This window comes from Mus musculus, chromosome 10, assembly GCF_000001635.26.
Source record: "Mus musculus strain C57BL/6J chromosome 10, GRCm38.p6 C57BL/6J".
Classification (NCBI taxonomy): Eukaryota; Metazoa; Chordata; class Mammalia; order Rodentia; family Muridae; genus Mus; species Mus musculus.
This window is the reverse complement of record NC_000076.6, coordinates 39,604,293-39,627,522: the sequence shown is the minus strand read 5'-3', so window position 1 is coordinate 39,627,522 and position 23,230 is coordinate 39,604,293. Positions and strand designations below refer to the sequence as shown.

Below are 23,230 nucleotides of genomic sequence, written 5' to 3'. Positions count from 1 at the left end.
GTAGAAGCCAGAGGACAATTTGCACAATGGCTATCCTTCCATTATGTGGTGCATCTGTCTCGGCAGCAAGTGCCCTTAGTCACTGAGCCATCTCACTAGCCCAAGTGAGCATTTTAAAACAATGCTGGAAGTACACTTAAAAGCACTGCAACCTATTTTATATTACGTATATATGCAAAGGATTTTTTAAAAAGCCCACTGGAAGTAAATATATCAAAAATCCCACAATAGGGACTTCTCATTGGGTAAAGGAAATAGCCCCTTTTCACCGTCTGGGCATATTTCATTTGGAGGAAACTACCCACACATTGCTGTTCTGACCAGAAAAAGTATCATTAGGTAAGGAGAAGTAGAATTTCAGAAGCCTTTTAAACTAACCTGGAAATGTTGAGAACTAAACCCAACATCTGCCTTACCAAAGTTTAGTTCCCAGCGTTTCATAGGTAAGAAATCCAGCACACCTGTGCTGTGACTGGCACTCAGCAGGCACCCGGCCCCGCCCACGTCCTCTGCCATCTGTGACAGGGAAAGGAGAGGAAAAGGAAGAACCCAGGAAGAAGCGCCAAGAACTAGGAAAAAACGAATTTTCTAGAACTCACTAGGATCTTCTCTCTGTCTAGAGGCATGTCTCAATGTGCTCCAATTGGGGATCCACTTTGTCCTAACTTTCCTAGAGATTCGAGTGAGGCAGGCCTTGGCTAACAAAATGCACTGTTAAGGTCCCTTTGCAAACCAACTGCTCATGCAAACGCCTGCACCAGAGAACACTCCCCGACAGCTAGTCTCTGGACGTTGGCAGTGTTGTGAGGTCTCGTTTCCTCAGTCCTAGTCCAGAACGTCCAGAAGCGGTAAGGATAACTTACGTGGCACCTGGTGGTGGTAGGGCCCTCCGGGGCAGTAGTACTGACAGTTCCATGGGGCCTGTGGGGAAGGATGGGGCGGCAGCAGCTGGGCGTTCATTGGATACCTCTCAAGTTCAAACTGAGGTGGCAATTCCCTGGACCTCAGAGGCCCAGGGAGGTCCTGCAGGTAACACGAGGAGGTGAGGGGCAATGGCCTCTCCAACTGCCTGATGCCCAGGACATCTTGGGGCTGGGAATCATAGCCAGTGTCTATCGTGGGCACATCTGGGGCTGCCCTGTGCCTGTGGGGCCCAGGCCGGGGCCGGGGCCGGGGCATCATCTCTTGGCCACCACTGAAGGAGTCTGCCAAAGCATTAGGTAAACTTGGGTCTGATTTGTCTGATTCATGGCCAGTGTCAGGAGAAGCTGCTGAAAGCTGAGATCCCAGCCATCTATTGCGTTTTTCCGTAAGTGTGAACCGATGCTCTGGAGGGAGGGCTCCGAGCTCAGACTCAGGCTCGCTGGCTCCAGAGGAACATGAGGAAATATCTTTGCCAAGTTCAGGGTGCCTTCTAAAGAAACTGGCTTCACCTTCCTCCAGGACTTTAGCTCGCAGGCAGGTGACCTGTTGTGACACAGGCTGGTGGTTTGCCAGTTTCAGGGGAGGGCACTGGAGCACAGACAAGCTGCTGGGTGCCATGTTCCTTGTATTGGGGGCAGGTGGTTCCAATTCCTCTTCTGGAGAGTATTCTGGGATCGGTTTCAGCAATTGACTCGGGAATGGTTCTGATTCATCAACCTCCACGGGAATGCTTCGGTTCATTCTAGTTTCTGAAACAAGAGAAAACATGCCAGTCTCAGAAGATAGATCAGTGCTTGGAGTTCCCATTTTATGACCTTAAAGGACCTGGTTCAGGATGTGGTTTAAATTAACAGTAGTGTGACAGCATTGTGCTCGCAGGGCCCCAGTCACATAAAGTTGTTTACTTAGCCTGCAGGCAAAGGCTCTCTGCTTATTAAGATATTTTATCTGGAAGGCAGTTGAAGAAACATGACCAGAAGTTGGTCTGTGGTAGGAATTGCTTACCAGCAAGGGGAAAACATGGGTGAAAGTCCACTGCCACATACTGAGGAGCTGAAGTGGGCTTCACACTGATTGGCATGAAGTGGGCTGCTTGTGTGCTTGGAGTGCGAGGATGAAAACCCCAGGAGCTGACACAGGACGGTCTCCAGAGCACGCTGTTGGTTGCTTCTCGTGGTTTTAAAGTGAGAAGCAGGACAGCATCTGCTGGTGGTGCATAACCTCCTCTCGGCCTGCAGGATGCAGGATGCAGGATGCAGGATGCAGGATGCACACAGCCCCCACACTGGGGCAGGAGAGAGGAGTGGGAGGACGACTTTCACCTTTTGAACTTTTTTTTTTAAACTTCATATGGCTATTGCTTAATTGAAAACTAAACAAGTTTCTTTAAAAAAGAAAGCACAAGCTTAAAACACATTGAAACAGGTCATGGTGACATTTTCTACTTAACAACTTGGGTCATTTGGAGGATGTATTTACCTCTGGGCACTGTGCCCGCAATGAAGGTAGCGAGGCCAAAGGCTTGTTAAACTATCCCTCAGCCCCTAGAGCCGCCTGATCCAAGCCATATTGCTTTTATCTCTTAGAATCGAGTTAACACAATGGGGGTGGGGGTGGGGTGCTTCCTTTGTCTAATCATTAGCCAGGTGCTGTGATGTCCAGCTGTAGGGCAAATAAAGGGGAGCCTGGAAAGTAGGGTGCTGTAGGGACACTGGGGCTTCACGGGAGGTTTCAGAGCAAGCGTTATAAAACAGCAAGTATCTGTAGGAAATCCCAGCGGTTTAGTCTACAGAGGGCCTTTGTACATAGCTCACTTCAAATACTAGAGAGAATAAGGCTGTGTGCGGAGCATTAAATTCCAACTTTGGATCTACGCAGCCTTTCAACCGCGGACATTTACTGAGAGCATACTGTGCCTAAAGTCACAGGTACATAGATTATTGTGTCAGCTTTGGGAGAATAGGAATTTACTGTCTCTCGCACTCTGTGCCCACTCCAGTGGAAGAAGACAGCCTGCACTATACCGTTTGCCTTTCAGAGGGAGGCCAGCAGTTGGCTTCTCACATAGTAGGCAAACATCCTATCTACTGAGCTACAGCGATGGTCTCTATCCAGTGGGCTTAACTGTCTACAGAAAACCATGCATGCCTGTAGACAAGCCTGTTAGCACATGCCTGTAATTGCAATTATTAAGGAGTCTGAGGCAGGAGAATCACTTAAGCCTAGGAGCAAACCACTCCTCTCATCTGCTCATGGCACACAGGGCATATCTTTAGCTTCCAGCTGTCCTCAGCCTCCCCTTTCCAGGCCAGCATGTGCGCCCCTTGGAAGAAACCCCACTGTCTAAATTCATTAGAACTTGTGAAAATGGTTAAGAACCTACCAAAAGATATAAAGTGCTCCAACTTTTATTATTTTTAAATGCACTCCTGTTACATTACCCTTGCAGTTCTGTCCATGGTTACAAAATGGAATGCACTGTGAGACATGCTTGGCAACCCAGCTGGTTAGGAAACAAGCATCCTCTCTGGGATGCCTGAGGGCTGCATGGTCTGCATGGTCTGCATGCATCTGTGAGCCCCGGATGAGAGGGAGGGCGAGGAGAAGGACAGTGAGCCAGCTAACAAGAAGACGCTCTGCCAGCTCACGTCATGTGATTCGCCTCCGTTGCTCAGTGTCCAAACAATTCAGGTGCAAATGTTCCCATGCCTTCTCTGGGTTTTCAAATATGGATATCTGGGAAGTACTTCCTACCAACAGATAAACTTGCAGATTTGGCTCTTTTTTTTTTTTTTTTTTTTTTGCTCAGGGGCTATAGGAAAGGTAAAATCACAGGTGACAAGTGTGACCATCTCAGGTGACTTAAAACTGGTCTGTAAAGGGGGACATGGCCCCTCAGATAATAGTAAACAAGCCTGTCCTGGCAACAAAAACCCTCGAGGTGAGACTGTAGCAACAGTAGTGACTACAAAATTACAACAGGCACTTGAGATTCTCAGTGGGTCACTACACAGTGGGCCCTTACTCCAGGTTAGTAGCCCCACCCCAAGCATAATCTCATACAATGGCTCTGCTTTTCAGCTGTCTACAAGAAGTACTGAATGAAAGAGGATGAGATCTTAACAAAATGGTTCCTAAGGCCCGGGACAGCACTGTCATGTCTGCCAGCCACTTGATCCGACTCAGAGAGAATGCACACAGGAAGGCACAGGGATCCTACCCCAGGGCCTTTGCACTTGTTGCTGTCTCTTAGAATATGCTTCCCTCCAAATACCTTCATGCCTTCCTTCCTTTCTCTCCAGAGGTCCCTCCTCACCTGTCACCTTCCCAGTGAGGTCTCCCTGGGCTCCCCCATAAAGTGTTTGCACTCTCCCCTCACCTCCACCCGCTTCCGTCTCTCCTTCCTCTCTCGAAATTATTACCACCCAACAAAGATATAGAATGGAAATATTCAATCCCATTTGTTTCCAAAGTTTAATTTCATGATAGCATGTTCTCATCTTCTAGATGCACCAAGACTCAACACCTAGACCCACGAGAGTAGATGCTCAGGAAAGATTTGCTGACTGAACACATGATTGTGTCTACGCCTAGCAGTACTTTGTTGCGGGATGGGCCCTGGCAGGGTTGGTAAAGCCCTCATTTGTAGACATGGAACCTCCCAGCTCCAGCCCTGCTAAGAACTGACAGAACTTGGTGAGCCCTGCCCAGCCTTCCTGGCTATTCCAGGGAGCAGATGCACAGAATGGTGGGGTTTATCAGAGATTCATTTTTAACTGTAGTAAATGTAAAATAAAATATTACTCTTTTAAAAAAACAACCCAGTGTTTCACCTCTGCTAACCATTTCTACTTTCCTTGTTTTCTTCTAGGCTAGCTCCATGTTTTGTTCACGTGACTCTCAACCTGGTGTGGCCTGGACTCTAGTCCCTGCCTCAAGGAAAGTCCAGACTGACATAGAAAATCCCTGCTCACCAGCCTTGACCTTGGGAGAAAGCCCCTGACCTGTGAGTGGACAGAAGGCCTGGTGGTCAGCCCGTGGGAGCCCTGGAGCGTGCACTGCTGGAGCAGCTCAGAAAAAGCTGAGAAGCCAAGACTTGACTGTCAGTCCTGGAGAATTAGAACATGCCTGCTAAATTTCAGTCCACTCTGAGGAAGGGGCAGTGCCCACAAGGAAACCTAGTGGGTGGGGTTCTGGCTGGGACTCATCTGGAGTTCCCAGGGCAGATGCCCGGCCCCAGCTTATAGACCATGATGCGGCTGGGCTTCCGTGTCTGATTCTTAAGTGCCTCAGGTAAACAGACTCTCCTTTGCTTTGCCAGGAGGAATGACATTACTATCAGCATTGTAAAAGTCTGTGGCCTTTGGGAGAGTAATTTTACTTCTAAGACTCTCCTCTACAGAGAAGTGTGCACACTGTTCCCAGTGGAGTCTATAAAGATAGCAAAGAGCAAAGACTTAAAACAGAATGGCTCTGGGTTTGAAGTGTTGTGTATCTAGACAATGAACAGCCCACCTTTAAACAAGCCCCACATGGACTGAAGCGGAGGCAGCTCCAAATGTATTAGGTGACAGTGCCACATGGCTCTGTGTGATGGTAAGATTATATGTGTACATGTCATCTCGAAAGGAGAATTCGGCTTATCTCTGGGGAGAGAGTCTGCATCTTTTCTCATTTGTACCGAGTATGGAGTGTGTATCTATCTCTCTGTCAGAAATGTCAAGGGAAGGGTTCACCATTGACCTGATGCTCACGAAGGTTAGGAACCAATGCCAACCACAATGCCCACCTCTACCTTCAGGAGACAGTAAACGCCTTAGAATACAAAACCCATAAACAACCAAGACTGTGGTGCCTGCTGGGGCTGGGCCTGAGCTGCACACAGAGGCTAGGTACCGAACAGCTGCCATGGTAAACTGGCACAGTTAGGCACGCGGCCGGGTTCACACGCCCTCTGCCCTGACTTTAAAGACAGCAGTCTTGGCCCAGCTTCCCTCACCCCCTATGTATGAGCAGAGAGCTATACTTGCTGGGTTTCCAGCTCTTGTATTTGGACTCCTCTTCTCTTTTCTCTTTTTTGAGAGAGGGTCTCACTGTGTATTCGTGGCTGCTCTGGAACTTCCTGGACCAGGCTGGCCTTGATGTAGATCTCTGCCTTCTAAAAAATAAAAATATGTTTTATGTGTATGAGTGTTTTTTCAGCATATATGTCTGTGCCTGGTGCCCTCAGAAGTCAGAGGAGGACATTGGGTCCCCTAGAGCTAGAGTTACGGGTGACAGTGAGCCAACCCAGAGGTGCTAGGAACTGAACCTGGGTCCTCTACAAGAGCAGTGGCCTCTTAGTCACTGAGCCATCTCTCCAACCCTCTTCATTTTCCTCAGCTCACTGTCAGTTTCTCTATGGCTTCCAAACCTCTAGTTTTTCTTTCCCTCTCCTAGGTCTGAGGCCAATATCCTCTACCCTCCCGCAACCCCTGCAGGATAGGGTTTGCAGAGAAGATCTTATCCAGCAGTCGAAAGCGTTGATACTTGCTGACAATGTGTGCCCCTGGTGTCCCTCCCACAGAACTGTTCATGCTCCCCTCTCCAGCCTTTCTCTGTACACAGCTCAGCCAGTATCCCTGAGCTGCCATGAGCTCTGCTCAGGTCTTTCCCCAACGTCCATGTCCTACAGTAGCATATCATACCTAACTCACCAGCGTCTCAGAAAGGAGGCCAGTAGTCTCCACAGCAGCTTTATGATCTCACCAGGGCCTCTGTCCTTCTGCTCATATTGGCCCCCCTTCTTGCACGTCCATCAGATAGCTTCCTACCCCTTCCTGTTTGCAAAGCAAGACTGTCTCAGGACACAAGTGAACCGACCTAATGCTATGCTCGAAGTTCACTGTCCCCTGCAGGTATACCAGGTAGTAGTAGTGTCACTGAACCTGTCACTGTGGTTCTAACTTAAAAGTGGCCTTACCCTGGACCAACCTGTATTCCTCAGGAGTGACAGCTACACAGAACTAAACTGCTTCTGGGTACAGACTTCTAGATTTTGATTGCTTCTCTACCAGCTGTGTAAGTCAAGGCTATGACCACAATAGAGTTACTTAGCTTCTCGGGGCCTCATCTACAAACAGAAAGGATTAGCAGCTCCGTCCCATAGTTGTGAGGCTAAAGAGGTCTATCTAGCATGGCCAGCATAGAGCCTGCTCCACACTGCAAGACACACGGCTTTCTAGATGCTGTCTCCTGCATGGTACACCAGGTAGTGGGCGTGTCACATGCTCCTGGCTGTCTAGGAGAGGATTCCCACCACACTGGATTCACATCAGCTCGTCTGGCCTTGGTCCACAGGCAGGGTATCAGGAAGCATTCTGCTAGTCCTTAATGAGACACACAAAGGAGCTTTTCCAAAGCCACACAAGAGCTTGGTGAAGGCAGATCAACCTATGGATTCTTAGCAATTGCCACAAGCCACTGTGATCCAGGGCTGGCAACTTTTTCCTATAAAAAGCCAAATAAAATATCCTTTCTGCTTTATGGGTCATATATTGTATTTCACTGTGTGTGTGGTACATGCACAGATACGTACACATTTGTATGCATGTGCTTACACATGTATGTGTTTGTGTGAGAGAGAGTGTGTGTGTGAGTGTGTTTGTGAGTGACTGTGAGAGCAGGTGTATGTGTGTGTATATAGGTGCATAAGTATGTGAGTGTGTGTGTCTGTGTGTGCACGTACACACCCATAGAGACAGGGCAGTTGCTTTTACTTTATTCTTCTGAGACAGGGTCTCTCACTGACCCTAGCCTTTCTGACAAGTGAGGTCCTAGGATCCACCTGTCCCTGACCCAGCACTGGGACAACAGGGACACAGGCATGCACATCCCTTTCCACGTGTGCTGGGGATTTGAGCTCGGACATCATGTTTGCACAGCAAGTGTCCTTATCCATGAGCCGTCTCCTAATGCCTCTCTACTTTCTTCCTTCCTTCCTTCCTTCCTTCCTTCCTTCCTTCCTTCTTTTTTAAACAACCCTTTAGATGTGTAAGGATAGGGGCTGGAGACATGGCTCAATGGTTGGGACCATCTCCTGCCCTTCCAGAGGAACTGTGTTCTGTTCCCATCCCCACGTGGGATGGCTTCTAACAACCTGTAACTGCAACCCCAGAGGGATCTGCTGCCTCTGGCCACCACAGGCAACTGCACTCACATGCATATTACACCCCCCGACACACACACACATACACACACACACACACACACACACACACTTAAAAAATCACTAAAAAACAAAAAATGTAAGCCGAGCGTGGTGGCACACGCCTTTAATCCCAGCACTCGGGAGGCAGAGGCAGGCGGATTTCTGAGTTCAAGGCCAGCCTGGTCTACAAAGTGAGTTCCAGGACAGCCAGGACTATATAGAGAAACCCTGTCTTAAAAAACAAAAACAAAAACAAACAACCAAAAAAAACCCAACAACAACAAAAAATATAAATTAACATAAAAATGATTCTTGGCACTGGGCTAAGACTAGAAAGACCTCATAGACTACGTTTAGCCCAAGGGCTACAGTTTACCAACTGCACATAAAAATTATGCTGGTGTGGCAAACTGTAAGCCAGATAACATGGATCTGACTAAGAAAGGTTGCCCTCTCTGACCTGTCTTTTGTTAATCTTCACTGAATGGTGGTTATTCCTAAAATGGTTACAAGGATTTTTTATAGATAGTAACTCATGTAGTTCTCACTGTGATCTGAGTTGACAGGTACTGCTGTTGGTTCTGTTTTATAACGGGGCGGGGGGGGGGGGGAATGAGGTACAGGCAAGTTAAAGAACTTTCTCGAGGTCCTATGGCCAGTAGCAGTTCAGCCCTAGAGCCTGCGGAACGGACAGCCCGCCACTGAGACAGAGGCTGTGTATTTGGGAGGGCAGGATTCAGAGCGTTCACCTTGACCTGAAGGGTTGGACACACCCCTCCAGTGCTCGGGAAAGCTGCTAAGAGGAAGCCAGGGTGTCTGCCTCAAGCAGTTACAATGGAGGCTGCCATCAGACTGCAGAGGCCGCTTGATTTGGAAAAAAGCACTTGATTGGATCTCATTAAATTTTAATCATAAACTGAATTCAAAATAAATTGAAACCTGGTTGACAGAGCACAAACAAAGGGTGATGATAAATGCGGGCAAAGCAGCTGGAAAGGTGATCGCTTCCAGGAGACATCTCTGAGGCAAGGACGGGTGGGACTTAATGAAGGCATTGTGTCCCTGGAAGAAGACAAACAGCAGAGCCAGGGAGAGGAAGGCAGGAGTGAGCAGCCTTCCTAACTCATAAACGGCCTAACAGCTCCTAAGTAATCAAGACTAGCTGATCACCAGAGGATTGGATTTGTGTCTCATGGATCCTAGCCTGGCCTTGAAATCCTGATCCTCCTGCCTTCACCTCCTACATGCTGAGATTATAGGTATGTACCACTATGTAGGCCGGATTGAAAGAAATGTGTGTCTGCGTGTTTGTTTGGTGGGGGTACAGTACATATGTGTACGTGCTCGACTGCTTTTGGAGGCCCGAGATCCAGGTCAAGCGTCCTCAATTGCAGGTGCACTCGTGTGGAGGACTGAGTCCCACACTGTGTCTTCTTCCATTACACTCCACCTTATATACTGGGGCAAGGTGTCTCCCCACCTCAACGTTGTGGTAGTTCTCCCAGCTAATTTGCTCTTCAGATTTTCTGGCTCTGTCTCCCAAGCACTGGAGATTCCAGGAGGGCTGCCACACCCGCTTGGCTCTTGGGTGCTCTCTGTGGGTCTGAACTCCAGTCCTGAAACTTGGGCAAAAAGCACTTTACCCTACAGAGACATCTTCCTAGGCCTGAACTTTTTTTTATTTTTTTTATTTTTTAAATACTGTCTGGGTTACTGATAGAGTTGAAGAGTCCTAAAGGCATACAACAGCATATTCCAGGTGAGCATAAGAAATAAAAACATGCATTAATAATACATGCATTAATAATTGGGAGGATCCTAAACTCTAATTTGGATATTTTCTTGTCTTGTCTTTTCTTTTGGTTTTTCAAGACAGGGTTTCGTCTAGGTAGCTCTGGCTGTCCAGGAATCCACTCTGTAGACCAGGCTGGCCTGTAATTCAGACATCTGCCTGCCTCTGTCTCCCAAGTGCTGGAACAAAAGGCATGCGCCACCCTCCACCAGATCTGGATCAGATATTTTCAGTCATAGATTCTCAAGGTATTTTTTACTCTCCAGAGAATAATTTGAATTTTCTTCTTACATTTATTGATTGTTTATATGTTGCACTGAGATGCCATGGCACCCAGGAAGACAATTGGTCAGGAATCTGTCCTCCATTTACACCATGTGGATTCCTAGCATCAAGCTCAGGTTGTCAGGTTTGGTGGCAAGTAACTTTACAAGCCGAGTCATCTCGCTGGCCCCAAAGACTAATAGGGTTTTTTTTAGTATGTCTAATCACAGATCTTTAAAACTATCTGTAAATTTCTTTGTCTACTGCCCAAATGTATGCAAATTACCATCAAATTGGTTTCCCTAGTAGTAGATTAGTTTGGAGGGAACTGTCTGGCTCACCTGAGTGATTCAAACCCCAGTGAGCAAACACTTCCAAGCTTGCTGGCAGAATTTGCCTGAGAGAGAAGCTGTTCCGTTACGATGATTTACCAGAGACTTTGAGGTGGTGTGAGCCTTGGAGACAAGGGAACATTTGCTGGATCTTACGAGGAAGACTCACAACAGGCTGAGGGCAGTCATAACACTCTGACGTGCAAAGTGGACTTGGGACTTAGTGCTGAACTTGAAATGGGGAGGAAGACTTCTGGGAACAGACTGCCTACCACATTGAAAGCTGGTGATAGAAACATGGAGAGAAACAACTTCAAGCCAGTTCAGGAGCTTTTGTTGCCATGGTCTGTCTGTCCGGCCGGCCGCCCACCTTCCTGCCTGCTTGCCCGCCTGCCTGCCTGCTTCCCATAAGGTGGCCTTTCTAATGCATCTGTTTGTGATTCCTAACTCAGTTCAGGCCACAGAGTGAAGCGGAAGGGACAGGAAGGGGATGGAAGAGAGGAAAAAGCCTGGGATCGTTACCGCTATGGGAGAAAGACCTTGTAGTCTGTGTGCATGGCAGGTCAGGAAGGATCGCAGGGGAGAGGCACGCCGGTGTAGAGTGGGCCACTGGCCAGGATGTCGAGGCAGATGACTTGGGATAGGAAAAGTTCAGAGATGGGCATTAGGCCTGAGAGGAGCAGTAGAAGGCTGGGCACAGGGTTCCACCACGGCAGAGGAGCCAGGTGTCCTGCATTGCTGAGGGAGTTGCCAAGACCCCATGCAGATTGGGTCTGCCGGGTGTTCAAAGGGAACAGGCTGTACGAGGGTCTCCCATCTACCCAAATATCTTGCTTTCAGCAATGCCATGAGGGAATCGAGCCAAAGTGGCAACATGCTAAGGGCAGCCACTGGATGGAAACCCACCCTTCCTTGGCTGCTTTCTAGTCTATGGTCTGTCTCCAAGAAGGCCTGGGGGCACACCTTCAGCACACACCTGCACGCAGCACACACCTGCACGCAGCACACACCTGCATGCACACCTGTACACAGAAGAGTGGGCAGAGCACCGAGTCTGGAGTACACATGGGCTCTGGGATGCCCCCCAGAGCTGGGCAGGAGACAAGGAACACTGGAGGGGAGCGGGGAGAGGAAACCCTGTTTCATGACTGAAACTATCTGGGAGACAGAACATTGAGAAGAAATAGGAGAGGCCTGGAGGACAGCGTCTAGATTCCAGCCATCCGATGCTTCTTGTGGAAGGTCAGCTGGACTATTTTGATAAAGAGGATCAAAGTTTAAGGGTCATTTACTTGGCTACGGAAGGACCTGGAAGTTGACCACACCTCCACCTGCATCCTTTCCTAGAGCCTACAGTTCATACAGATATGCTTTTTAAAGCTAATCTAAAATTGCCTGCTGCAGAAAATGATTTGAATTCAGGATCTGAGATTTCCATTCTGCAACACGAAAGACATTGATTTAATTTAGACAAACTACGCCACCGTAATCTATCTTGCTGATGCCTGAAAATAGGGCTTTCTCCTCTTAATTTTCAGTGTATTTGAAAGTCACTAATCCCTTCATTCAGGGACGTGCAGGCTCGAACACTGTGTGTCTTCGGGCCCTCTGAGAATCACTAAGCTAAGAAACTCTCTTGTCCCACAGTATCCTGCAACGTTGTCTGACCCTCCCTCCTGCTTAAGGCGGCCCCACAAAGTGAACCTGTCAGAATGGCTGCATCATTTGCCCCCTAACGCTTGTCCTGTGTGGAATGACTGGGGAGAGCAGCACCACATTAAGAGTGGCTGTGGTGGCACTTCTACCATCAAAGTGCTGCTACCCCACTTTCAGATGATAACACTTCAGGATTTGAAATAAGAATCAGGAACTCACCACAAGCAAACGTGCCCTTATTCCAGAATACAGAGAAATGAGGCTATAGACCAGAGCCTGGATTCCCTACAGAGAATTTAGCAATACCCAAAGCTCCTGGAACTGTATTGACAGTAAGTAGTTGCTCAAAAGAAACAATAATAACGTTTCTTAAAGCAGTGGTTTGGAAAAGGTTAAGAACCCAGCGTATCTGCCAGCTGGTGATGACTCTAATCATAGTCACCAGCCTTACATGGTGCTGGGTGGTTGCTCTGTTCCCTTTCCCCTCCTCCCATTAAAGGCCCACACACGGACTGCTGGGGCCTGGAGTGCCTTCCGATCCAGCTCCTGGCCTCTGCAGCAGGATCGTCTGCCAGCTCTGGAGCCTGCCTTGACTCTCAGTAAACACATGGGACATGAGCTAAATTCAAGAAATCCCATTTCCCCCTGCGTGGTTAAAGCCAGAAATGATGGCTGGATTCTAGGCTGCTCTCCTGCAGAGCTGCAGCTGCTACCCCACCCCCACCTCACCACCACCCCACCACCCCAACACCCCAACACCCCACCACCCCACCACCCCACCACAGGCTGCCTGCCCTGACAGCTGCTTGACCTTCACCCTGGAAAGCAGATGAGGGAAACTGAGAAAAAAAAAAAAAAAACTTTTTTTCAAAGTTTACGTGCAAGATTGAGTGCCTCTACAGCATCTGATGACATGCCAGGTTCTGGGGGCTGGAAAAATAGAAGCAAAGGCCTTCCTAATGCACTAGTAGCAGGGGTAAAATATATATGTGTAGTAATCAGTAAACAAAACAAGTTTTAGAGACCACCCATTATGGTAGTACCCTTCTGGGACTACCCTGGCCTTGGTTTCTTAGAAAAGAATTTAGACATAATCATGTTAGTGTGTGAGTGCACACATATGTATACACACACACACACACACACACACACACACACACACTTTGTGGATGAAGAAATCCAGGCATCTGGGAGCCAAAGAGAATTGCCTAAGAGATGCACCCACACCAAAGTGGAGGGAGAACTTGGAAGCACGTTTTCTGCTTTTTTCAATTACTAATTTGGTTTCTTTCCACGACACCCTTAGAAAAAGTCTCTAGTCTAAGAGGCCACTGTGAACTAGGAAGTCACAGAGAAGGCAGCTTCCAAGATCCAGTGTTTCTTCTCTGGCCTCCCCAGCACCATCCAGACCCAGCAAACCACTGGCTAAAGGAAATGGAGGCCTGGGGGGGGGGGGAATGTGGGGGGGGGGCGGCGAGCACTTTCTGACCCAAGAATGTGAGGCTGGTATTTTCCCCCAGCATAAAATAGAGAAAAACTGGGAGTTGGCCTTCCCGCAGTCCCTGACGTGTCTTGGGCTGAAAGCCAAGTACTTAATCCTTTCTACCATGGCTCCCTCCTTGGAGAAACAGTTTTGATTCGTTTTTAAAGACAGGTTCTTGCTACGTCACCCAGGCTGGCCCTGAACTCACTGCGTACTTTGATTTCTTGATGGCTGACTATGAGTACTGAAAACTCCAACCCGGCAGCGTGTAGTGCTGTGTGCCTCTCCTTATAGAGTTAAACTCAGCCAGGCCTGCCCGAGAGAAACCCTAAACTGGCGCCACATTCCTGCTGGAACTCTGTCACAGTCTCAGCTCAAACTGGCCTCCAGATGGACAAGGTAAAGGTGGGGGCATGAGGGCGGAGGGCGGAGGGAAGTGAGATCAGGACCTTGTGGCAACAGAGAAGCCAGTGGACTGGAAAGCCGGCCAGTGGTTAAAGAGGTCAGAGCAGCCAGGCACCAGTGAGTTCACTTACCTAAGATCGCCACCGACAGACGGCCCAGGGGGTGGTCGCTGGCTCTGCTCACGGGGATCCACCTTGGGCCGCTCAGACCTCCCTCGCCCTCTCCAGTCCCAGGTAAGTGGTGGAGCAGGCTCTCGAGCAGGAAGTGGATGCTGTATGCAAATCTCTACGGAGAGGAAGCCTCTGCTCAGCCTCTCCCCGTGGGGCAGTGAATCAACCGCCAAGAAGTCACTTTATTTCTTAAAACAGAAACCTCTTGCGTTCACCAGAGAGAACCAGCAACCAATTAGGCTGCATCCTGCTTTTACCACCCAGATAAGAAACTGTGAGGAATGCCCCGGGCTTCTGGGTTACTGCAGCGCCTGAGAAGGTGTCTCCCGGAGACAGAACTTGCGGTCTTCACACTGCTTATTCTTGAGCAGCTTCAAACGAGCCTGGGCCTGATAATGGGAGGGAATATGAAGCAAGAACTTTTAACTGTGTTTTTTAACTCACCAAAACAGATTTGCTGCCTGTAACTATGGGGCAAAGGATTCACTGCCTACAGCCCTGTGCAGGACTGTATCACACACACACACACACACACACACACACACACACACACACACACACCTCTGACTTCTCATTTCACAATCTTTTGATTTGGGTTTTTGTTTGTTTTGCTTTTTTGTTTGTTTTTGTTTTCGAGACAGGGTTTCTCTGTGTAGCCCTGGCTGTCCTGGAACTCACTCTCTAGATCAGGCTGGCCTCGAACTCAGAAATCCCCCTGCCTCTGCCTCCTAACGCTGGGATTAAAGGCATGTGCCACCACTGCCTGGCTCTCATTTCACAATCTTAAGTTTATTTCTTTCTTTTCCCTTTGTTTATTCAGTACACTACAGAATTTATTGCACAGACAGGGATCCTGGAGGCAGAACAATGGCACCATGCTATGTGTGGGTAATATAAATCCAGGTTATTTCTAAAGCACTGGAGGGTGATGGGAGCCAGTCCGGGTGTGAACTCTCAGGCCACCAGCCAGCACTGATCGCAGCCACTGAACTTCCCCCCTCTACCATAGAAAGTGTCTCAGACTGAGCCAGTCCAGTCTCTCCACTCTTGCATAGGGAACATTGCCCAAAATGTCCTCAATCAGATTGCCCCAGGTCTGCCTAAGTATTACACTTAAAGTTGTACCACACATTATAAACAAAGGGAATGTGGCTTGTTTTTAAAACTTTATAATAAAGTGGTACACATTGTGGTGTGTTCTTACAATGAAGTACTACTTAGCTGTTAAAACAATGAAAATTTGTATTCATTTGTATTATTTGTACAAACATGGGAAGGTGGCTTTGAGAAATTATTTAATAAAACATTATTCTTGACAATATATATATATATATGTAGTGACAGAGAGAGAGAGGTGTCCCCAGCATGTAGGACACTGCTTATGACATTGTAGGCAGTCACTGTATACCTGTTGGATCATCACGTCAGAAATGGCTGTAGCTGAGCCTGGTAACACAGGCCTGATAGTCCCATATTTATTAGCTCAGCCTTGAACTTTCTGCCTCGAACATTATTATTAGATCTTAGGGGTTGGGGGAAAACAACACTCCTTGTGGAGTGGCTGAAACGAGGGTAATTGGGGAGGGGCAGCTGTCAGCATTGAAAGGAGAACAGGAAAGGAAGGCATGGAAGGGGTGGTAGAGGAGAGAAGATGAACTCATTTCTCATAGCTGTCCTTAAATGGGCTGAGATGAGCCTCAGAGTAGTTTCTGGAAACCTCTGCCTTTGGAACCCTTTCCATGAGGAGTCAGGACAGCCAGTCTCCACCCAATGAGAGCTGTGGCCTGGGGGAAAGGCAGCAAGCCTAAGGCTTGTCTGAGGTTGCTGGGCACCCCTCCTCTCTGAATCCATCCTGAGTTTGGGGAATGGGATAACAGCTCCTTGCTGAGAGCATCTGCTGGGCCCCTCCTGGAAAGCAGCCCAAGGATGTAAACTGTTTATAGAGAGTCTCCTGCGCCGAGAAACTTCTGTCTGCGCATGCCTGGCAAGCTTAGACTGAAAGGAATGACAGAGGCCATGCCTGAGGACTGGGACATCAACATCTCAGGTTCCCAGATGCTATCCACTGCTGTCTGGATGCTCGTGTGTAACCTCCAGGGAGCAGCTCTTTCCTGAGGACCTTTGCACACCTTTAACAACCTTTAACCTTTAACCTTTAACTTTCAAGCAGACCCGAGAGGTGCAGAAGCTGCCATTTGCGCTGTGCCTTCGAAGAACACAACACTCAAGAGACACCTGGTAGCTTCTAGAAGGGCACATAGCTAATTTGTGGAGCAGCCAGAGCTGTCTCGCTTGTAGTGTCTTTCCTCCCTCGGCTGCTTGGCTCTGGACTGTTTCCTACAAGTTTGAGTGCAGCTGAGGTACTTCCCTTTCTTTATACAATTCTTGACAACACTCAAGAGGGGAAGGAAGGAAGCAGTAAACAGGCATGGCCATGGCTGCCAGTCACTTGGGTCTGTGTTTACTGTGTTTACACATGGATCGCTGCTGTCAAAGTCAAAAGGAGCAGGTCGTGGTGTCAAGACATGGGCTAACCATCTCACGCTGAGTTAAAAAGTCCAGAAGTCATTCTGTAGACCAGGCTGGCCTTGAACTCAGAGATCCGCCTGCCTCTGCCTCTTAAGTGCTGGGAGTTCCAGGACAGCCAGGGCTACAGAGAAACCCTGTCTTGGAAAAAAAAAAAAAAACCAAAACCAAAACAAACAAACAAACAAAAAAATCCAGATGTAAAGGATTTATGTTTGCCAAGTTCTAGGGCTTGTTTTGGTTGCCTTTCTGTTGCTGTGAGAAGATACCATCACCAAGGCAACTCAGAAAAGAAAGTGTTTAGTTAGGCATTACTGTTTCAGAAAGTTAGACTATGTGGTGGTTTGAATGATCGGCCATAGGGAGTGGCAGTATTAAGATATATTGCCTTATTAGAGTTGGTGTGACCTTGTTGGAAGAAGTATGTCATATGTTACCGCCTCCTATGCTCAGGCTCTGCCCAGTATGGAAAAGACCCTCCTTGCTGCCTGCATAAATGAGTCTCCACCTGGCTGCCTTCAGATCAAGACGTAGAACTCTAGGCTCTCCAGCCCCAAGTCTACTTGCATGATGCAATTCTTCCATTGATGATAATGTACTGAACCTCTGAACCTATAAGTCAGCCTTGGATATACTGTCTCTTCACATCAATAAAACCCTAAGTTAGTACTAGGGACTAGGGTATTACTGTGATAGGCCTGATCATGCTTTTGTTTGGAAGAATGTGGATTTTGGGACTTTGGATTTTAAATGCAATGGAATGCTTTAAGTGGGACTTAATGGGCCATCCTTGTAGGAATATGAAAGACTTTGTTGCTGAGAGTTCTGCATCTTGTTCCAAAGGCAGACAGAAGACTGGCTAGGAAAAGGATCTTAAAGCTTGTGTGATCTTAAAGCTCACACTCACAATGACACACTTCCTCCAACAAGGCTACACCTACTCCAACAAGGCCAACTTCCTAATAGTGCCACTCCCTGGACCAAGCATATTCAAACCACCACAGAACTATAATTCAAAAATGGAGGGCACACCTGTGAGAGATTGAGAGATTTTTCTGATTAGTTGAAAGTCAGTGAGTTCACTTCTAGTCCAGAACTTTGAGGTAGGAAGATAAGCCTCTGATTCAGATTTTGAGATGGGAAGACACAGGTTTTTTATCTAGACTTGAGATGGGAAGACATCTTTAATCTGGGCAATACCTTCTTCTGGAAGCCAATATAAGGACATGGAAGAAGGAAGGTTTTTGCTTTTTGCCTGCTTTGCCTTGCCTTGCTCACACAACCATTCCTTCATTTCCATTGGAATATACTTCTTCAGAATTTTTACATATACAGAAGACCAGCTGAAATACCCAGCCTTGTGGGACTGAGCAACTACTAGATTCTTGGACTTTCCATTCACAGCTAGCCATTGTTGGATTAGATGGACTGCAGCCTATGAGTCATATATGTGCGCATGTGCGCGTGCCTCTGTGTGTGTGTGTGTGTGTGTGTGTGTGTGTGTGTGTGTGTTAGAGTTTTATTTGCTGTGAAGAAACACCATGGCCAAGGCAGCTTTCATAAAGGACAATATTTAATTGGGGCTGACTTACAGGTTCAGAGGTTCAGTCCATTATCATAATGCAAGAAGCATGGCAGTGTGCAGGTAGACATGGTGCTGTAGAAGGAGCTGAGAGTTCTACATCTTGATCCAAAGGTAGCAAGAAGGAAACTCTGCCTTCCACAGACAGTCAGGAAGAGGCACTCAAAGCTCACTTTCACATGACACACCTCATCCAACAAGGCCACATTCTGCTCCAACAAAGTCATGCCTCCTAATAATGCCACTTCTCATGGGCCAAGTATATTCAAATCACCACATTCCACTCTCTGGTACCCGCAGGCTATGGGGGAGGGGGTGTCATACCTAGCCATAGCATAACAAAATATATTTAGTCTAATTTCAAAAGTCCCCATAGTCTAGTACAGTATCAACATTTAAAATTTCCAAGTCTCTTCTGAGATTCATGCAATCTCTTTACTGTAATCCCCTATAAAATCTAAATAAAAAAGCAGATCATATACTTCCAACATATTATAACACAAGATATACATTATCATTACAAAACATCATAGTGAGGAAATACTGAACTGCTACATCCACTCCAGTAGTAATACATGTGACCTGGAAGCAGTCCCGAGGCGAAAAGTTCATGGAAACTTAGTTTCCTGAAACCTGGAACCCTGGCATCTAGTATAACAAATGTTCCAAACTTGTCCTTGTGAATGGATCTGTGTGCTTTCTTTCAGTATTGTTTTATTATAGGTGCCTCTAAGCAATAGCTTGTCAAATACCTAAGCAAAATCTAACTTTGCTTCCTGGCCTTCACCAATGCCCTAGGTAGTCCTTGAGCCGACTCTGGGCTTGGAATTCAGTAAGAATGTTACCTATTCAGTAACATTCAGAATTGCCTCTAGTATCGTAAGAGAGATAGTGAAAGAAATCAGGCATTACTATCTACTAGAGAGTTAGAAATCTCAGGGCAAGCTTAGCAACTAAGTTTAGAATTCTTATTATAGTTAGGTACGGCAGATTACATTACTTGTTAGTAGAAGTCCCCCCATACAATCACTTAGAATAAAAGCAAACTACTCACATATACAGGAATTTACAGTGGTTTTGGAAGTATATCAAACTGTGGTTTAAGGAGGAACTAGAATATTGCATTATTCATGAGAAGGTTAGCTAGAGTGGAACTCCCTAATTAGAACTATGGCTTGGAAGCTGGGCATGGTGGTGCACACCTTTAGTCTCACCACTCAGAAGACAGAGGCAGGCAGATTTCTGAGTTTGAGGCCAGCCTGGTCTACAAAGTGAGTTCCAGGACAGCTAGGGCTATACAGAGAAACCCTGTCTCGAAAAACCAAAAAAAAAAAAAAAAAAAAAAAACAAACAAAAAAACACAAAAGAAAAACAAAAAAACAAAACAACAAAAAAAGCCAGTATCAAAACATGGCCTAGTCGGCCATCACTGGAAAGAGAGGCCCACTGGACTTGCAAACTTTATATGCCCCAGTACAGGGGAATGCCAGGGCCAAAAAGTGGGAGTGGGTATAGGGGAGTGGGGGTGGGGGAGTGTATTGGGGACTTTTTGGATAGCATTGGAAATGTAAATGAGGAAAATACCTAATAAAAAAATTAATTCTAAAAAAAAAAAAAAGAAGAAGAAGAAGAAGAAGAACTATGGCTTGGGCGTGAAAGCCCTTGCCCGGGGAGTGTAAATACCTCACACCTGGCTTCTAAGAATACAGCTGACCTTAGATAGAGCTAACTTTGTCTCAGTTGTTTTATTGCCTAGTTCCTGCCAGTCTTTATGCTTGCATTCCTCTGTTTTGTGTAAGAGTCATTAAGCATCCAGTAACCTCATTGTACCTTGCTGATGTGTCACCTAACTTCCCAATTTTCTTCTGTACTAAAAGTCTGATGTTCAATTTGACAAATTACATTCAGATATCACACTCCCTTGTGTTCGTATTTGTTTGTCATCTGTGCCAACTCCTTGCCCACCTGTACCAGAACCCCGTTTTCTTGCAGATTGAGGACCCAACTGAGGTTCATGTGCAGCCCTGGACCAAAGCAAGATCACAAACCATCTGGGCAAACTCCAAACTCTGCATTTCCACGTCTAATGTCCAACTCTTTTTGTCTTAGTTGACTACAACAAACTTATTTCTCTCTGGCTGGTTACACTCCCTGTTAGCAGCTTTCTTTGACTAGTGTCCCACAGCTCTGACACTTCTAACATCCTAGGGTATCCAAGGCAACTTCAACTTCACAGCTTCTTGTTCCAATTTCTGGTACCCACACATCAAATTCTGGGCTCCTCCAAAGGGCTTGGGCCCCTTCTCCAGCTCTGTCCTCTGTAGCACTCTAGGCTCTGACTGACTCCCCTCCATTGCTGCTTCTGTTTGTGATGGTCATTCCATGCAACTGACATCTCCAGTACTGTGGAATTTTCCACTGCAACTGGACTTCATCAAGAGGCTCCAATCATGATGCCAAGCTTCAACTTCATTCCTGGACTGTAAACTGCAACTGACAACTGAGGCTGCACTTTCACCAGTGGCCTTTCCTGGCCTCTCACAGTGCCAAGTCTCAGCTGTTCTTCATGTTCCCTTTATACCTTCAAAACCAGTACCACTTTGGTGACTAAACACATTACCAAGTCCAGCTGCCGCATGAAGTACAACATTGGTTATTTCTGGAACAGAGCTTCTTTGTGGTCTCAGAAAACACTTCCCAGAAGATTTCACCTCCATGATGTTTGTCTCTTCTTAATTGCTGCTACTTTCTTAGCTCCAGCTAACTAGCATCAATTGTCCTAGTGGTCCCTTCTATTCTTGACTTTAAAGCCAGAGCCACATGGCTGAAGCTACCAAATTCTCCTGATTGCTGGGGCTTGAACACACCCCTCTTGTTCTATTACATCATCACCAGCTTTCTGTTTTCCAACTCTTTCACTGCCTAAGCTTGGCTTTCCTGGAACTTTCTCTGTAGACTGAACTTGAGACTGCATGCTTCTGTCTCCTGAGTTCTGAGATTAAAAGCATGTACCATCATGCCTGGAACTAAGGTTTTCTCTACTTGAAACTTTTTCTGTCCCAGGTTGGCTTTGAGCTCAGAGATCTGCTTGCTTTTGTCTCCTGGGATTAAAGACATATACCACCACCATGTCTGGGCCTAAGCTTTTCACTGCCACTATGCATTAAGCTCTTAATCAAAAGCCTGTATCTTTCACCCTCAAGATCTGGGTCACAGGTATTGTCTTAGTCAGGGTTTCTATTCCTGCACAAACATCATGACCAAGAAGCAAGTTGGGGAGGAAAGGGTTTATTCAGCTTACACTTCCACATTGCTGTTCATCACCAGAGGAAGTCAGGACTGGAACTCAAGCAGGTCAGAAAGCAGGAGCTGATGCAGAGGCCATGGAGGGATGTTCTTTACTGGCTTGCCTCCCCTGGCTTGCTCAGCCTGCTCTCTTATAGAACCCAAGACTACCAGCCCAGAGATGGCACCACCCACAAGGGGCCTTTCCCCCTTGATCACTAATTGAGAAAATGCCTTACAGTTGGAGCTCATGGAGGCATTTCCTCAACTGAAGCTCCTTTCTCTGTGATAACGCCAGCTGTGTCAAGTTGACACAAAATTAGCCAGTACAGGTATGCATTCCACTTCTGAATTGTAGTTGGTTCCAGATTAAAAGTCCAAATGAAAACTGTTGAGTTGTGCTTGGCCATGTAGAAGGGGCGATGTGGCATGGTTTCCTGCCCCTGGAACAGAACCAGTGGGACTCCAAAAGTGTTGACAATTGCTGAGCATGGAAGATATATATATATATCTTCATATTCCTCTGTTAGGAAATATTCTCCCTGCCAAGGTTATTGGGGAATGTCCTCTCTGCCAGGGTTAATGACTCCATGACAATTAAAGACAGAATGAATCTGGGAGAGAAGGGTGTATGCATGTTCTTAGTAAAAATGATAAATTTTGAGATCTTCTGGATAGCCCTTAAGGCTGTAGGAAAGAACTCTGAAAACATGAGTTCAAAAATATATAATTTCTCAACCATGCAAAATATAAGGATGCAATATGAATTATAGAAGGGACTTTATGGACCTAAAAGAACAGAGGCAGCTGCACTATGAGCCAGCTTGTCAGAAAGATACAAAAGCAGGCAGATTCCTAAGTTCAAAGGCAGCCTGGGTCAGAGTGAGTTTGGGCCTTGATATGGTAGGAATGGTAATTTCAGTACAAGATCATATCCAGCTAAGTTTATTGTCTGTGCTTACAAAGGCAAGCAGATTTCTGAATTCATTTGCAATGTTTTATTTAAAAAAAAAAGTGCTTGCTGTCTTTTTCTAAGCATTAGGGGGCTAGAGTCAAGAAATGCTGATTCATGGGATAGTCAAAAAGGAACCTGGAGTAAATTACTGAATTAATATATAAATAAAAGACTGGGCTTTTGGCCTTCAAGAGATGAACTATCCAGAGTGTTTTAGAATTTTTTGAGCAAGAGAGATCTGTCTTGAGCAGAAGGCTATTTTGGAAAGTACCTCGAGCAGAACATAGGCCATGAGCTTGTACCCCATGATTTAACATCACTCTCAAACACCCCTTCTCTCTGGAACACGTCTCCAAGCTGAGAAGAGTCCTTGGCAAAAAACAATAGCTAGTTTATAATAATGCCTAACATGATATAACTATCTCTTGTTCAACTGCAAACACGTAAATAATAAGCTTAGCTGGGTGGGATCTTACCCCAAGATCACCACTCCCTTAATTCCATTTAATATCCTTGAACACGGGATTTAGCTCCATTTCACTTCCTGGAGCTTCTTTTTTACTAGAATCATAAAATTTGTATTTTTCCTTTCTAAGCATGCTATGCTTGATCAAAATGTTCTTCATGGGAGTATACCAGAGAACAAAGTCTGTGCTGGGCTTTTCTG

The 23,230-nt window shown here is 46.6% G+C and overlaps 1 protein-coding gene and 2 long non-coding RNA genes across 5 annotated transcripts in view; 2 read left to right on the top strand and 1 right to left on the bottom strand.

The window, feature by feature from the left end:
* The window catches only part of E130307A14Rik (RIKEN cDNA E130307A14 gene), a 110,597-nt gene extending 104,485 nt beyond the window's left edge, over nucleotides 1–6,112 (top strand). Inside the window, exon 3 of the long non-coding RNA NR_038037.1 lies at nucleotides 4,796–6,112. This is a non-coding gene — a long non-coding RNA (RIKEN cDNA E130307A14 gene). The remainder of the gene's footprint in view (nucleotides 1–4,795) is intronic.
* Traf3ip2 (TRAF3 interacting protein 2) overlaps nucleotides 1–14,589 on the bottom strand; it is a 42,374-nt gene extending 27,785 nt beyond the window's left edge. The window contains exons 1-2 of one of the 2 annotated variants that reach the window (NM_134000.3): nucleotides 14,177–14,589; nucleotides 864–1,673 (exon numbers count right to left, since the gene is read on the bottom strand). In NM_134000.3, coding sequence (NP_598761.2) covers nucleotides 864–1,665 — 802 coding nt within the window. In that variant the 5' untranslated portion in view covers nucleotides 1,666–1,673; nucleotides 14,177–14,589. Of the gene's footprint in view, nucleotides 1–863; nucleotides 1,674–1,929; nucleotides 2,210–14,176 lie in introns of those variants that run through there. The other variant, XM_011243105.1, reaches the window with a different exon arrangement.
* Nucleotides 13,841–23,230, top strand: part of Gm16364 (predicted gene 16364) — a 57,612-nt gene continuing 48,222 nt past the window's right edge. For both annotated transcript variants that reach the window (NR_152259.1, NR_152260.1), the window contains exon 1: nucleotides 13,841–14,039. This is a non-coding gene — a long non-coding RNA (predicted gene 16364). The remainder of the gene's footprint in view (nucleotides 14,040–23,230) is intronic.